The sequence below is a fragment of the Annulohypoxylon maeteangense genome (assembly GCF_022496945.1).
Source record: "Annulohypoxylon maeteangense strain CBS 123835 unplaced genomic scaffold GGS22scaffold_3, whole genome shotgun sequence".
Taxonomy (NCBI): domain Eukaryota; kingdom Fungi; phylum Ascomycota; class Sordariomycetes; order Xylariales; family Hypoxylaceae; genus Annulohypoxylon; species Annulohypoxylon maeteangense.
In genome coordinates this window covers 2,449,140-2,462,923 of record NW_025953250.1, presented here as the reverse complement: position 1 = coordinate 2,462,923, position 13,784 = coordinate 2,449,140, and the positions used below count along the sequence as shown (strand labels likewise).

The following is a 13,784-nucleotide window of genomic DNA, read 5'->3' as shown; positions in this document are numbered from 1 at the left end:
ATGGTGATGGTAATGGCGGCGGCGGTACTGGTAGTGGTGGTTGGAAAATGCTCGACCTGCGATTGTTGGTCGATGTCCGCGCTGCCCTTACTTAATAAGTAGTAGGTAGCAGACAAGTCCGAAGGAAGGTGCGATACCTCCGCACTTTACTTGGTCTCGCGGACGGCGCTATTAGATGGGCAGGTATGTGTGGCCGCCGCACGAGACCGGGTCCCCGGAGCGGGAGGGGCGAGATAAGAGTCGACTTCAGCACCATCCACAGCGTTAGCTAACTGTCAACGACCTTGCTTTCGTAGCTGAGATGGTGGGAGTTGGGATTATTCATCTCCTAAACCAGTCGACCTTGACTCGCTTTCTTCGGAGATGGTGCCTTGTGTCCGGGCCATGTGGACTAGTCTGTAGATTCCAAAGGCGATGAGGGCTAGGACGATGAAGAGCACGATAATGATGATAGCGATGACGTCGTTTTCTTTAACCATCTTGGCGGTTTTAGTTTAGAGCGAAGGGTGGAGGATGAGTTGACGGAGGAATGCGGAGGTCTCGAAAATTGTGAGACAGAATGATAGAGGATATTCGTCTCTATTTCTTCCCGGAAGTAATCGATAATGGTTATCGGAGTATCAAATGGCGTTCTTGAGAGCAATAGGTAGATGGTAGATCGATGTTGAAGAAATAGCGATGCGATTCTCTTGAACAATTCGCAGGATCAAAGGATCAGAGATCAGACAAAGGTATCTTTCGAATTGCAGCACAAGATCGATAATGATAATGATAAGGTTGCAAAAGAGGAAGCAAGAGACATGGCGAATGGAATGCGTGAGTGCCAGGAATCGGAAGGTACAAATACTGGTGGTTGCCCCGCCATTTTGGTCGTGTAAATAGCGAGGCTGGGTCCAGAAAATACGCAAGGCGGGAGTTTTTTGTCAAAGGGAGCAGGGGTAGCTGGGCTTAGCTAGGGTAGCTTCTATCGCGGTGGTTGGCAGGAGCTTTTTTCAAGGTTATTTTGCAGGGGTTTTAGGCGTCGAAACGCGCTGGATGCTTGGGTGGTCCAAGCTTCTGGCCTGTTAGCGTTGTTCCCAACCTCCTTCCGACTCTACCAAATGATTCGAAAGGTGGTAAGGTTTTACACGTGTAGTTGGCAGTTGCATGTCGATACGATATCGTAGGCACTAAGCACTGCGATCTCGTTAATTTATGCAAATATCAATTCGTAGAATTACTCTTTTTTTCCGAGCAAAGGGAATAAATCAGATAAGATGAGGATGAGTGCAAAGCCTTACCAACGCCAATGTCATCAAGACCTCTGGTTAGTAGTAGGCATGGAAAGCTGCCCCTTTTCCCCGGCGCCCCGAGCAATTTGAGCCGAAGTAATCTGACTTCGGATCTGAGGCTTAAATACATATACAGTGTTCTCAAGTTCGCAATGTTCTCTGCTTCGCCCATGTTTTGTCCCATTCGACTATCTCATCGTAATCGCCATTCAGTATGCGGGCCAAGACTCCCCAAGTCCATATTCCTGTAAATAGGTATAGACCAAATCTCTGCATGATGTAGTAGTTCCGATTTAACCGACACCTCTAGCTAGGTAGGTACTATTGTTGTAGTGCGGTATTACTCGTCCTTCAGGCCGCTTTCCGACGACATAACGATTTTAACGTGTCGTTCATAGAATTGAAGCATCTAAAATCATGTATAAGTAATGAAGCATATAGGAAAAACCAAGCTAATATTGTGAACATACCTTCTGCGGGCAGCGCTGGTAGACGACCTTGGTATCGTGCTGGGTCTTTTGGCCATTCTTCCACGTAAGGTAGACGATCAATTTACCTGTATTCTCGTCGTGACAGGCATCGATAGATTCTACCTCGTCTTCCCAGGAACCTACTGGTACCCTCCAGCCTTTTCCGCTAGCAGGTGGCGTTGCAGAATCGGGATGATCTCCATTTCGTCGTCGCTTCGTGCCGTTGGTAGGAGTTCCCGATGCTGGCCTTCCACGCTTCTTCGTCTTGAGCGCCGTCTTCGCATCATCCATGATCTGCTCTCGTCCGCCTACGCTTCGAAGGTACTCCTCTAGGACGTCGGACGCATTTTCCCTAATCGAAGGGTTGTCAGTACAGGAACAGGCGCATAGACGAGACTGGGTGTCGTATGATAGCTAATAAATAGAGGACCGTCGCGCTTACTTGAGGTTCTCATCATCTTCCCATGTCTGATCTGATTTCTTCTCATAGCCTTCCCATTTGACTTTGAATTTTAACGCGCCCTACACAAATTTTTAGTAAGCTGAAGACGAAATGAAGCGCTCGCGTGAAGCTTACGTCAGGTTCGACGACGTGACCGAGGATCTTTTCGACGATGAATCTATATGCTAGTTAGCACTAGCTACTGCCCGTTTATATAGGTGATAGTGCGCACTCGTCTTCGTCTAGGTCCTCTGCGACTTCTTCCTCGTCCCCTTCATCATCTTGGTTGTCATCTCCGTTCTCAACGTCGGCCTTAACAATATCTTGCATTTCGTCATCATCGTTTTCCTCTATCTTCGTAGATGCCCTTTTTGTGCGTTTCGAGGTTAAGGAAACAGTCAATTCGCCATGGTCGGACGCTTCTTCGTCGCTAATTGCTATAGAAACCGTAGTTAGCTTCGGGGTTTCCACGGCGAAGTATTATTGGGTTGCGCGGGAAATCAGTAGGTATGAAACTTCGTGACAAGTTGGTGTCAAAGGTCCAAATAACGTACCTGGAGGCATATTGAATATGTTGGAAGCGCGCAGCGTGATGAATTCGGGATACTCGAGATGAATTGATCGGGGCGAAAACAGTAAGTAAATAATTTACAGAGCGTACCGAAGTTAGACAAGTTCTTGCGACAAATCAAGTTGGAGTTGGTCGCGATGTATCAACGAATTAAGTTGTTATGTGGTCCGAGCGCAGTTACTGCCGGGTTTATTAATCAGCTGCAAACAGTTGACGAGTACAAACGATATAAAGGTATTGTTTTTTATATGCATACATATGTATAAAGAGAGTATCAAATGGGAGGCTACCATCTTAAGAGAACTATGCATTTATATAGTGTTTCAAGGCCAACGAAGCTAAATATTGTACATTTGATCTGCCAGCTGAAGACCCGTAAACCCCGGTACAATCCTTGCTCCACGACGATGATCCCGGACAAAAGCTTCAGTTTCCGTACTTTCTCGCAAGCGTACCTTAGAAAGCTCGCATCTGTATTGTACAGTACGAATGCAGTCGCTTCATCTGTCTAGTGTTAACAGCGATTTATTCACAAGAGCGATTGACACCTACTAGGTAGAAAACAAGACAATCGAAAAAGATCCTTCAAGTTCACTGAATTTCAATGATGCATAGCGTCTGGACAGCACTGGGCTAACTTATCACTGCAGGTCCTAGGTAAGCCCGTATGGTAAACTAAACCCGAATAGGAATATCGAAGTTTACTAAACCCCCTAAACCAGTTGGCGCTAACAGGTACGTACAGAGTAACCCCTGGACCCCCTGAGCAGAAAATCCCCCAGAAAAAAAAGGACCCAAAGTCTAAAGATTGAACATTGAACATTTACATTCTCATGTTCATCCTTAAGAAACATTAAGAAACATTAAGAAACAAGAACAGGAAACAAATACATCGCAACGTCGGAAACAAAAACACACCAATTCCCTCGTCGAATTGTCATTCTCGGAAATAAATGGTCAAGGCATTACAATTCCTTTCGTCGACTCTTAAGATCCGTCTTAGGAGCTTCTCCCTGGATGAGATCCGAATGGGGGACGCTCCTTAGGGGCAAGCTGCTGATTATATACAGTATCTTTTCCTGAGCCTCACCTCACCTTACCTCACCTCCCTACACCATCTTATTCACCCCTTTCTTACCATCCATTCGTTATTCTACTTATACAATCATAACTTCTCTCGTTTAACCCATAAGCCAACCTAATTCATCATACACAACCTATTTGACAATGTCCGAAGCAGCCAGCACCGGTGCCGCCGCCGATTCTCCGGGCGGTACCAAGGCGAGTGCGCCAAAAGATAGGAACTGTCCTTACTGCGGTCAAGCCTTCACCTCGTCGTCCCTCGGAAGACATCTAGACTTGTATATTAAAGAAAAGAACCCCAAGGCCCCAGATGGCATCCACGATGTCGACGCTATTCGGAAGATGCGAGGAAGTATCACCCGTAGGCAGCCAAGAGGCTCGCTTGCTCGACGAGACACCTCCACCCCCGGCACACCGACAGCCTCGAGAAAAAGCCCTGTGTTCGACATCGGTACCAAAATGCCTTCCATACCGAAAGAAGGCCAGTTCGTTGTAGATAATCAGTTACCCAAGTATCCTTTCCAGCCTACCTGGGAGGCTACCGGCGTGATAAACGATATTCCGGCGAGGAATGGCGAGTTAAAGAATAGTCCGGATGATAGCAACGGCCAGGACTCGAGGCGGCTTCCCATGCAGCGCGCACCGAGCCGACCTTTACAAAAGTCTCAACTAGATGTGAGGCAGAGGCTCGCAGATGCTATGGACACCGCGAGAGCTGCCGAGCTGGCACTCAGAGAATTGCTCAGCTCGTTCAGAGCCGCTAAGTAAGGGACACCCCCAGGCAACACCCAACACCGCTCTAATTGCGTTACTAACTGCGTCACATCGAACAGGCAACAGATTGATATGGACTCCCTTCCCTTCGACTTTGATCCTCTTTCTCTCGATTTCCCTGCTCTGACGCTCCAATGTCTCCAAGCGCCTCCGACCCTATTTTCCTCTACACCGCATCCGACCTCTTCGTCTTGGTCTATACAACCTCCTGCCCAGAAACAATACGAAGCACTTCGGGCATTTTTCCAAGAAGAATTCAGGAAATGGAGGATTGCTTGTTCTATGGCAACTACAGCGTCGAATGAAGATCTGATATACCCGCCATCAAACATAAATGCACCTCATGATGTGCGCGAAGGAGTGAGGAAAGCGGAAGAGGCAGCTGCCGCGCTTGAAGCCCAGGTCAATGAACATCTACAATCAACCTACCATGTTTGGGAACAGCTTCCCCAGCAGAGAAAAACTGAGCTCTGGGGTCTCGAGTTGGCGAGGAGCGTAGGGAGAAGGCAGAAGGATGTGGAGAAGCTGAAGGAGGTTCAGTTTACCGCGAAGCAGGAGAATGCAAACCTCAAGTTACAGATCGATCAACTAAATCGCCTGCAACATCCAAGAGAGTTCAGGGTAGTACCACCAGCTACGATCCCTATCGAGCAATCCCTGCTCACGTATCTCGGGGATCTAGCCCATAAAGGCCGTCGGGGAATCGGACTTGACATCGAAGATCGGCACGTGGACCTCGATGCTATGGTTTCTCGTGCCATCGATCGATGGAAGACTGTTATCGTATCGACTAGGGGACCTGGCATGGCGGGACAGAGGTCTCTCGAGCAGTCAACACCAACTCCGACAAGTCTTACCCCTACCTCCGTGACCGCGCCTCCGCCTCAAATACCCGCTCAGCAACAGCAAACATCTATGCCTGCCACATCTAACGCGCAAGTAGTCCAGCCACAATCCACAACAGCTGCCGTGACTGCGTCAATGGTCGCCGCCTCGCACGTAGACGTTTCCAATGACGATAATAGCGATCAAGATGCCGACGCGGAAATGGAAGACGATGACAATTTCACTCCTATCACTCCCGTAGTCGCAAAACCGCCACAAATGCAGCAAACCCATCAGCAGTTGGAAATATCGCGGACTAGGGGCCACGACCAGCGAGTACAGATGACCACGGATGCACGGTTTACAGTCAACGGCACGGTACCCAGTCGGGGCCTCGACGCGCAGACGATGCAGAATATGAGCGCCGCTGTCTCGATACCAGGGCGTATGCACGGACATGCTATAATGAATAATGGCGATTACGGGACGATTGTTCAAGGCGTTAGCGGTGGCGAGCCAATGTATATGGATTCATAGAGAGAAACTACCACGGCGGTTCCGGCGTTCAAAAATAAGCACAAGTCATTTTTACTTCCCTCCCTTTTTTTTTCCATCACCACCATCATCAACATCATCATCATCATCCTGTTTCCCCGGCGATAGTGTCTATTCATCAGGTGGATCTTTTTAAAAGAAAATCGAGATTCTTTTTTTTCTATTTATATATAGCTTACCCGCGGATCTTACCCTTCTAACCTTACTAGATACGCGCATGGCATGGCGGCATCGAGCGTATGAGATTGCCCTAATAAATACTCCACCTAGATGTGTTGATACATAGATGCTGCTGCTGATTGCTCCGGGGGTGGGCGTGTGTCAAATAGGTACCCTATACAAATATTCGACCGCCCGCACTCGCTTTGAAATTGCGGGCGTAAAATGGAACCGGGGCTTCTTTTTTTATTTATCGGTGTTCGATAATGCCCGGTTTTTTTGGTGGTGGCTTTTTTTTTCTACTGGTCGTCTATGTCGTGCGGCTTGATGAATCAATCATATTTATCCTAGGTACCTATATGCTAGGTATATATATACTCGAATTCCGGTTGGTTGTTGTTGTCGTTGTCGTTGTTTCCCGTGGATCTTGTTTGGCTCTGAAATGTTTATAGTATGCTTGCTCGTAGAATTAGGTACCTTTTTTTTATTATTGATTTATCTCGTAACTACTACAGTACTTATTGAGCCCTGAAATTGTAACTGTTCTGACGATACCTGGTTTTTGTTACAATAGGTACCTATCTGCTTATCTAGGTACACCCCTAGGTATCTCTTAATCCTCGACAATGTCTCACAATACGCACGTAGATCACTAATGCACCCCCCGATACTCCCCCCCACAATCCCCCAGCCTCTCGTAAAGCGCCAGACTCCTTTCCCCCCGGACCCCTAGCGCCACGGCGTCGATGGCGGATACGTCGGCCTCGTCGAGCGTAAACTCGAATACTCGCTCGTTCTCGGATACGTGGGTTGAGACGCCTAATCGTGTCCCGACTATCACGGCGCCGACGCTCGGTTTTTGTAGTACCCATCTCGTGGCGATGTTCGAGATGCTGACGTTGTGTTTGGAGGCGATGGTGGAGAGAATGGTGAGCAGGGCTTGGAAGAGCGGCCAGGGGCCCCAGGTTTGGATCATGTCGAAGTACTGCGGTGTTCGGAGGGTTAGTTGAGGGAGGTAGGTGGTAGTAAGGGATGCGTAGGTACCTTGCGCTGCGAAGGCGTGAGCTGGTTCGATTCGAGATATACTTCCGGTGCGGGCTGGCCGAGCCATTGCGAGGAGAGGAAGCCTCCGCACTGTGGTGGTATATGTCAGTATAGCCAGTTGTTTGAAAGGGGGAGGAGAGCCTTACGAATGATCCGTATGTGAGCAGTTTCAATCCGTACTTCTCACATACGTGCACCATCTTGTGCAGTGGGCGCGAGTCGACAAGCGAGAACTATGGATTGGGTTTAGCGATGCGCGGACTTGGCCTCCTACCTGTGGATGGTTGGGATATTTACGGCATACTTACCTGTACCTGGTTCGACACAATTCCGACCTCTCCAGTCTTAGCGAGAAGATACTCGCAACATTCCTCCGTATGTTCGGAGTCGAAGTTGCAGAGCCCGATCGTGGACACAAGCTCCGGATGCGATTTCGTGATGCGGATAAGTTCGACGAGGATATCTAGGTATTGTTTGGATTCGTACTAGACTGGATGAGATGGGTAGACTTTCCCAGAGGAAAAGATGGGATACGTACGTCTTGCCAGTGGAATTGGAGGAGCTCGACTCGTCCCCTTAGACGTCGACATCGTTCACGCACTGCGTCGAGTACGAGCAACGTGGTTATTGGCGTTGAAATCGGCGAGAAGACGCACTGGGGCACTTGTCAATAAGTGTCACATATGAGGCAAAAGGGGAAGAACCCCTCGATATACCTACCCATTTCGTCGCAGCAAACACCGTATCCCGGACTCCAGGAACCAACGATATCCTAAAATCGCCAAATATCAACTCCGCATCGCCCTAACATCTCGATCAGAAATAGTTCAGCACCTGCTTATATCAAGGCAGTTAGTCGACATCGAAGCGCACGCACATAATGATCCGCCATATCCGCCGCCGTCAACCCGCACGCAACCGCATCCACCAGCGCCTTCTCCTGCGCCCTCCCACCCGCAGCCCCCCACGACGGCGACGACATCTGCCACAAGCCATTGAACAGCCTCGGCACGCGAAACGGACCCAGTTCGAACGTCTCCACTTTACTCGCGTCGACGACCACGGCTAGCCCTTCCGATTCCCGCGCGGTCTCCGGGCCCGGATGGGAGGGGAATAGGATCTGTATCACGTCGCGGAGCTGTCGGAGGGCGCGCGTGAATGTGAAGGGTAGTGGGCTGGGGCCATGGCAGTAGTTGCGACAGTCTTCTATGCTGGTTACCAGGTTTTGCAGCAAGGTTAGTAGTTCTGGAGTCGCTTCCGGACGCGACTCTTTGAGGGCTTGGACGGCTTGGACGATGTCGCCGTCGAAGTTTTGGAGCGTTTGGCATAGCGCGCTTGTTTCTGTCCACTAGAGGTTGTGAGGTGAGTCTTGTTCCTACGTTTTGAGGTCTGATTTGGGTTTTGAGGAGTCTGGAGGTGTGTTGTGTCACGCGAGTTGGTGTAAAGGGGCTGGTAGTACACAGTTGTGAAATATAGGTACTTACTTTAACGCCGGATTGCGGTATGGCTTTCATGAAATGGTCTAGGCTATGATTGTTAGATTGGATGGCATATATACAATTCTAGAAGCATGGGTCTTACTATGGGAGTGATTCCTGGGCTAGCTTGCACGAGAAGATGCATCTTGTCTGCGCGAGGTATGCCAAACACTCAGAGGTAACAACATCATCATCGGAGAACAATCTCTCTGGAGGCTCGAATTTAGGCGGGCTTTCAAAGAATTTGGTGCGAATATGTTCAACGAAGGGTCGTTGTGTGCTAGAACCCTGTGAGACGAGGAGGCGGAGAGCCGATCTCAGAGTAGCTGGCGGTACTACATTTTTCGGTTAGGATGGAATATGAAGGTTTGATTAAGTAGGTTATATGATAATAATATCGACGAACAGTTTGATATCAGACAGTCGTCCATCATATTTCTTAAATATGTGAGTATATCACTAGTAGGATGCCATTAGAATGCTTACACGTGCCCAGCCATTGCGAAAGTTCTTAGGTTCAATTCTAAAGCTACTTGTTAAGTACAATAACCACTTGGAAATATTAAATCAGATTTACTATGTAGTAGATAGGTAGGGATACCGATGATTCTACAAATTTGAACGTATTATAGTAGGTAGGTGATGGTGATGTTATCCGTTGTAGAGTAGGACACATCCGACATTCGACCCCAGTCCCGATAGAAGTTTAGTGAGCTATAGTTAGTCATACTAGGGTATTATGTAGGTACCTAGGTAGTATTATCACAGGCATATAAATAGTAAGCGGCGCGGAGATCGGGATCCCTACCTGGGTATCTCTCAAGGTGCCATACATAAATACTAGTAGGGGTCCAACTTACAACCCCCACTCCTCTCCGTCTGCGCAGAGTCGTCATATGCAATTTTCTACCATTAATGTAGAACTCGCAACCACTTTCCCTCTACTTAACCATATAAAATAAATATTAAAGTCTTTACGGCTGAGTAGAGCGGATATGCATGTTTCAATATTTTTACTTACCCCTATATAAGGTGACTGGCAGGCTGGAGTAGGGATATACCTTCTGTTAGCCCCTATTTCTAGAACCGTACGAAGGCAAGCGTCTATCACGAGTCGCTTTACCTAATGGGATTAGTTCGATCGACTGCCTAAACTTGGGGTAACAATAGTTCAACCGGCTAAATGTGATAGTTCCTTGTTCGGGACATCATTGCTGAGTCCTGCCGAAGCCGAAGCCAAGAAGCAGATTCCCAAGCGTCATCGTCAAGTATAACTTTCCCTCAAAAACAGGGACCTACCTAACCCATTGAATACATGCTCGTTCTCTTCCTTCAGACTTTACGAGAAAGCTATTTCACTCTTTCATCGCCATTATGCCTCTAATTCGCAATCCAATACTGCCAGGGTTTAACGCCGACCCTTCTATACTCCGGGTCGGTAGCGATTATTACATCGCGACATCTACGTTCGAGTGGTATCCGGGGGTGCAGATTCACCACTCCAAAGACCTGGCAAACTGGGAATTGGTCACGCGCCCCCTGAGCCGCAAGTCTCAATTGGATATGCGCGGTGACCCCGATAGTTGCGGCGTGTGGGCTCCTTGTCTTACACACGATGGCGAGAAGTTCTGGCTGGTGTATACGGACGTGAAGCGGAAAGACGGTTCTTTCAAGGATACCCACAATTACATCGTGAACGCTCCGTCGATAGAGGGGCCTTGGTCCGACCCCGTATACGCCAATTCTTCGGGATTCGATCCTTCGCTATTTCATGATGACGACGGCAAGAAATGGTTCGTAAACATGTTGCAGGACCACCGCCGTCGACCTCGCTCATTTGCGGGTATTGTCCTACAAGAATTCGATCCTGCGGCGGGAAAGCTCGTCGGCCCAAAGAAGAATATCTTCCTTGGAACGGAGTTGGATCTTGTCGAGGGGCCACATCTATATAAGAGGAATGGGTGGTATTATCTCCTGACGGCCGAAGGTGGTACAGCCTATCACCATGCTTGCACATTGGCTCGTTCTCGCGATATCTGGGGTCCGTACGAAGTGCATCCTGAGAAACATATCCTCACCTCAAAGGACGCCCCGCTTGCAGCTCTACAGAGAGCTGGTCATGGTGATATAGTAGAGACTCCCGAGGGGAAAACTTATCTAGTACATCTAACAGGCCGTCCGACTAACCAGGAACGTCGCTGTGTACTTGGCCGTGAAACCGCCATCCAAGAGGCTTTCTGGAAGGACGGTTGGCTTTTCGTGAAGGACGGTCCTGTCCCTTCGCTCTATGTCGACGTTCCCGGAACTCGCGACGACAGCAAATATTGGGCAGAGCAGAGATACACTTTCGGAGATGGCCTACACAAAGACTTTCAATGGCTGAGAACGCCCGAAACCGAGCGCATCTTTACTACACAAGACGGCAAACTCACATTATTCGGCCGGGAGAGCATCGGTTCGTGGTTTGAACAAGCACTAGTCGCGAGGAGACAGACTCATTTCTCCTATGATGCGGAGACGGTGATCGACTTTTCTCCGACAGATGAGAGACAGTTCGCTGGGCTTGCTGCATACTATTGCAGATACAACTTTTTCTACTTAACCGTGACGGCTCATTCCGATGGCCAACGCGAGCTCCTTATTCTGAGCTCGGAGGTATCCTGGCCCGACGGAAACCTCACCACGCCGCTCGCGGACCCAGTGCAGATACCTAACGAGGGGAAGGTCAAGCTGGCATTGACGATCCGTGGTCGCGAACTACAGTTCTCTTACGCCTTGGATGGCGACGAATTGAAGAAAATTGGGCCAGTCTACGACGCTTCTATTCTATCTGACGAATGCGGCGGTCATCAGGCTCATGGAAGCTTCACAGGGGCGTTTGTGGGAATGGCTGCCTCTGATATCAATGGGACTGCGCTGCCTGCAACTTTTGACTATTTCGTCTATAGGCCCGTTCAACACCATACTGATAGATATGACATATGAATTGCTCTCTGGTAATTTAAATGTTGCCTAGCATGTATGATCGAAATGCATAGCTCTTGCACTAGCCAGCGTCCCTATGGAGACGCGGCTTCTAATATCACCTACCCAACGAAATAAATAAAGACGCACCTTCCTTACTTGCATTGTATGATTCTCTTATCTTGAATAATCTAGATCCATCCATGACTTTGAGCCCTTTGACTAGCCCGCAGCTACATTATCTACTTTGATAGATCTAGACACTCCTTTTATCCTCTTTTTTTGCCCGCCCTTGTGCTTTTGCCGAAGACGAACATTTAGGAGGACTTAACTTCCAAGAGATCCTATTTAATTAACCATTTTTAATATGGCTATAGAAATAGGTAATAGGACTAGGGTGATGGCTGTAGTAATCACAACAGCGACAAAGAATTGTTCTGCGATAAGGAGCCAAATTCTGCGTCGAGTGATTTTATAGAACGCTTCCAAGACTAAGACGAAGATGAGGCTTAGAAGATACATGGTAGCTATGGACTTAAGATAGATCAATATCATCGTATATGGGTTAATATTAGAGAATAGGGTTCGAGGGTGTAGCACCTGGAGATAATTAAAAAATGACATTGTGTGTGTGTGTTTGCTGTTATTAAGAAGCAAGTTTTAATGGTATTTAGGTAAGTTAGAAGAGAGCAAGCTTGCCTTATATGCTTCTATTTATCTTCAATCATTATATACTGTTCTAGTTGCCAGTAAGTTCTCTTTGGGTTGGTGTACAACAAAGGTGTTCACCCATCATACTCAACAGTCCCCTTGCTACCTACCAATTGGGTTCATACCTAATTGTCAAAACTATTTCTTTTTACTTCTGGAATCGTTGACCTGCGGTCTGTAAAGATCATCATTTAAACATGATACTCAAATAAAAATAAGATGTTCATGCCTTAAACCTCGTATTGGAAGTGTTACAGGATAAGACGGTCAACTCGAATTGGTTTAGTCATCGAATGAATAGGGGTAATCGCCACCTTTGTTGTAAATATAACTAGAATAATCTCGATATTAATCGTACGATCTGTGAATGTGTGTTTGAGTTACGTGATAATCATATACAAAAGGTCGTATAGTTGAGTTATGGGTCTTGATCGTGATAGGGGAGGAAGGATTCTTTTACCAGTAGTTCGACAAGCTACTGGCCTAAATATAGTCTGTTTAATATTCTTAGGTAATAATGACCGAAATATTGTATTTTGGACGCCGCATTAGCTTAATGACATGAATTTAGCTCCTTCTTTCACCGTATCTTCCTTCAGTTGGGCCGATCACACCTTACTTACACGCATCCCACATGAATTGCTACTTAGCCACTAAAGAACAATACATTAATTCCTCGGAGGATTCGTAGTTAATATATTCAATACCACTTGAGAATTGAGAGCTGAATATTAGTCTCTCGATCGCTGTCGACTAAGCTCTATTCGAAGATATTATGCTGTTGTAAAATGTATAAAAGAATTAAACAATTCCCTTGCTTTCCCCCTTAACTCTCAGCCAACCAACAACCCAATAACTCGTCTCAAATTACTTGGCACTCCTAAGTTGCAATTTCCAACCCAAATCACAACATGCAAGTCTCACTTCTCAGTGTTATTACCATCGTAGCATTCGCTATGAACGTCGCTGCTGGCCCCGTGCCGGATGAGCTTCTCCCACGAAAATGCGTGAGTAACTACCTAAACAACACAATGGCTAGATGAATACGTATTGACATACTATGTAGTCTGGTATCGGTACATGCGGAAATCTCATCTGCAAGGTGAAGAGTGGTTGCACCTGCTCCAACGCAGGCTGTCTCAAGGAGTCAAGCCGAATCTGCACTTGCGCTTAGGTCATGATACAATGAGGGATTGCAGGGAATGGTCCATTGGGTCGAAAACATGCCTTGGTATAATGTACATTACCTCCGCTAAATAGAACTCGGACAGCAATATTCCCTCTTCTCCTAGCTCAGGTGTTCTGGGGGGGCTAGCATCTTCTTCGCTCTTGTGCAATGCGCGGGAATATAACCTAACGGAATTGACCTATCCTGTACCAACCTTACACATCATGAACCTGCTTTTTCAAAACATACCAGGTGCCTATCTAGATATG

General features: G+C 47.5%; 5 protein-coding genes across 5 annotated transcripts; 3 read left to right on the top strand and 2 right to left on the bottom strand.

Moving 5' to 3' along the window:
• Window positions 1–1,187: 1,187 nt before the first annotated feature.
• GGS22DRAFT_155882 (heterochromatin protein one) lies at window positions 1,188–2,849 on the bottom strand. The gene is made up of 6 exons (XM_047960286.1): window positions 2,738–2,849; window positions 2,416–2,620; window positions 2,319–2,361; window positions 2,184–2,263; window positions 1,742–2,093; window positions 1,188–1,680 (listed from the first exon to the last, which is right to left on the bottom strand). The coding sequence occupies exons 1-6, from the start codon at window positions 2,745–2,747 to the stop codon at window positions 1,612–1,614; spliced, it is 759 nt and encodes a 252-aa protein (XP_047822279.1). The 5' UTR covers window positions 2,748–2,849; the 3' UTR covers window positions 1,188–1,611.
• Window positions 2,850–3,522: 673 nt separating this feature from the next.
• GGS22DRAFT_155881 (uncharacterized protein) lies at window positions 3,523–6,656 on the top strand. Its single transcript, XM_047960285.1, has 2 exons — window positions 3,523–4,601; window positions 4,671–6,656. The coding sequence occupies exons 1-2, from the start codon at window positions 3,982–3,984 to the stop codon at window positions 5,971–5,973; spliced, it is 1,923 nt and encodes a 640-aa protein (XP_047822278.1). The 5' UTR covers window positions 3,523–3,981; the 3' UTR covers window positions 5,974–6,656.
• Window positions 6,657–6,670: 14 nt separating this feature from the next.
• GGS22DRAFT_155875 (aldo/keto reductase) lies at window positions 6,671–9,363 on the bottom strand. Its single transcript, XM_047960284.1, has 12 exons — window positions 9,274–9,363; window positions 9,159–9,195; window positions 9,079–9,110; window positions 8,776–9,007; window positions 8,679–8,721; window positions 8,072–8,542; window positions 7,915–7,998; window positions 7,733–7,849; window positions 7,503–7,679; window positions 7,341–7,427; window positions 7,195–7,284; window positions 6,671–7,135 (listed from the first exon to the last, which is right to left on the bottom strand). Exons 2-12 carry the CDS (start codon window positions 9,170–9,172, stop codon window positions 6,803–6,805), a joined length of 1,680 nt encoding a protein of 559 aa, XP_047822277.1. The 5' UTR covers window positions 9,173–9,195; window positions 9,274–9,363; the 3' UTR covers window positions 6,671–6,802.
• A 137-nt stretch (window positions 9,364–9,500) lies between these two features.
• On the top strand, window positions 9,501–11,794 carry GGS22DRAFT_155873 (glycoside hydrolase family 43 protein). The gene has a single exon (XM_047960283.1). The coding sequence runs from the start codon at window positions 10,047–10,049 to the stop codon at window positions 11,655–11,657; it is 1,611 nt and encodes a 536-aa protein (XP_047822276.1). The 5' UTR covers window positions 9,501–10,046; the 3' UTR covers window positions 11,658–11,794.
• A 1,464-nt stretch (window positions 11,795–13,258) lies between these two features.
• Window positions 13,259–13,521, top strand: GGS22DRAFT_185820 (uncharacterized protein; the record flags this gene model as incomplete). The annotated part of the gene is made up of 2 exons (XM_047964375.1): window positions 13,259–13,354; window positions 13,414–13,521. 2 exons carry the CDS (start codon window positions 13,259–13,261, stop codon window positions 13,519–13,521), a joined length of 204 nt encoding a protein of 67 aa, XP_047822275.1.
• Window positions 13,522–13,784: the final 263 nt, after the last annotated feature.

Excerpts from the sequence above, each read along its gene's own strand:
- GGS22DRAFT_155881 (XM_047960285.1), top strand. The coding sequence starts at position 3,982 with ATGTCCGAAGCAGCCAGCACCGGTGCCGCCGCCGATTCTCCGGGCGGT. Across the intron at positions 4,602-4,670 it reads AGCTCGTTCAGAGCCGCTAA|GCAACAGATTGATATGGACT; the intron begins GTAAGGGACACC and ends CACATCGAACAG.
- GGS22DRAFT_155873 (XM_047960283.1), top strand. The coding sequence starts at position 10,047 with ATGCCTCTAATTCGCAATCCAATACTGCCAGGGTTTAACGCCGACCCT.
- GGS22DRAFT_155882 (XM_047960286.1), bottom strand. Across the intron at positions 2,362-2,415 it reads GAGGACCTAGACGAAGACGA|ATTCATCGTCGAAAAGATCC; the intron begins GTGCGCACTATC and ends ACTAGCATATAG. Across the intron at positions 1,681-1,741 it reads ACCAGCGCTGCCCGCAGAAG|ATGCTTCAATTCTATGAACG; the intron begins GTATGTTCACAA and ends ACATGATTTTAG.
- GGS22DRAFT_155875 (XM_047960284.1), bottom strand. Across the intron at positions 8,543-8,678 it reads TACCGCAATCCGGCGTTAAA|TGGACAGAAACAAGCGCGCT; the intron begins GTAAGTACCTAT and ends CACAACCTCTAG. Across the intron at positions 7,850-7,914 it reads TGTTTGCTGCGACGAAATGG|TGCGTCTTCTCGCCGATTTC; the intron begins GTAGGTATATCG and ends CAAGTGCCCCAG.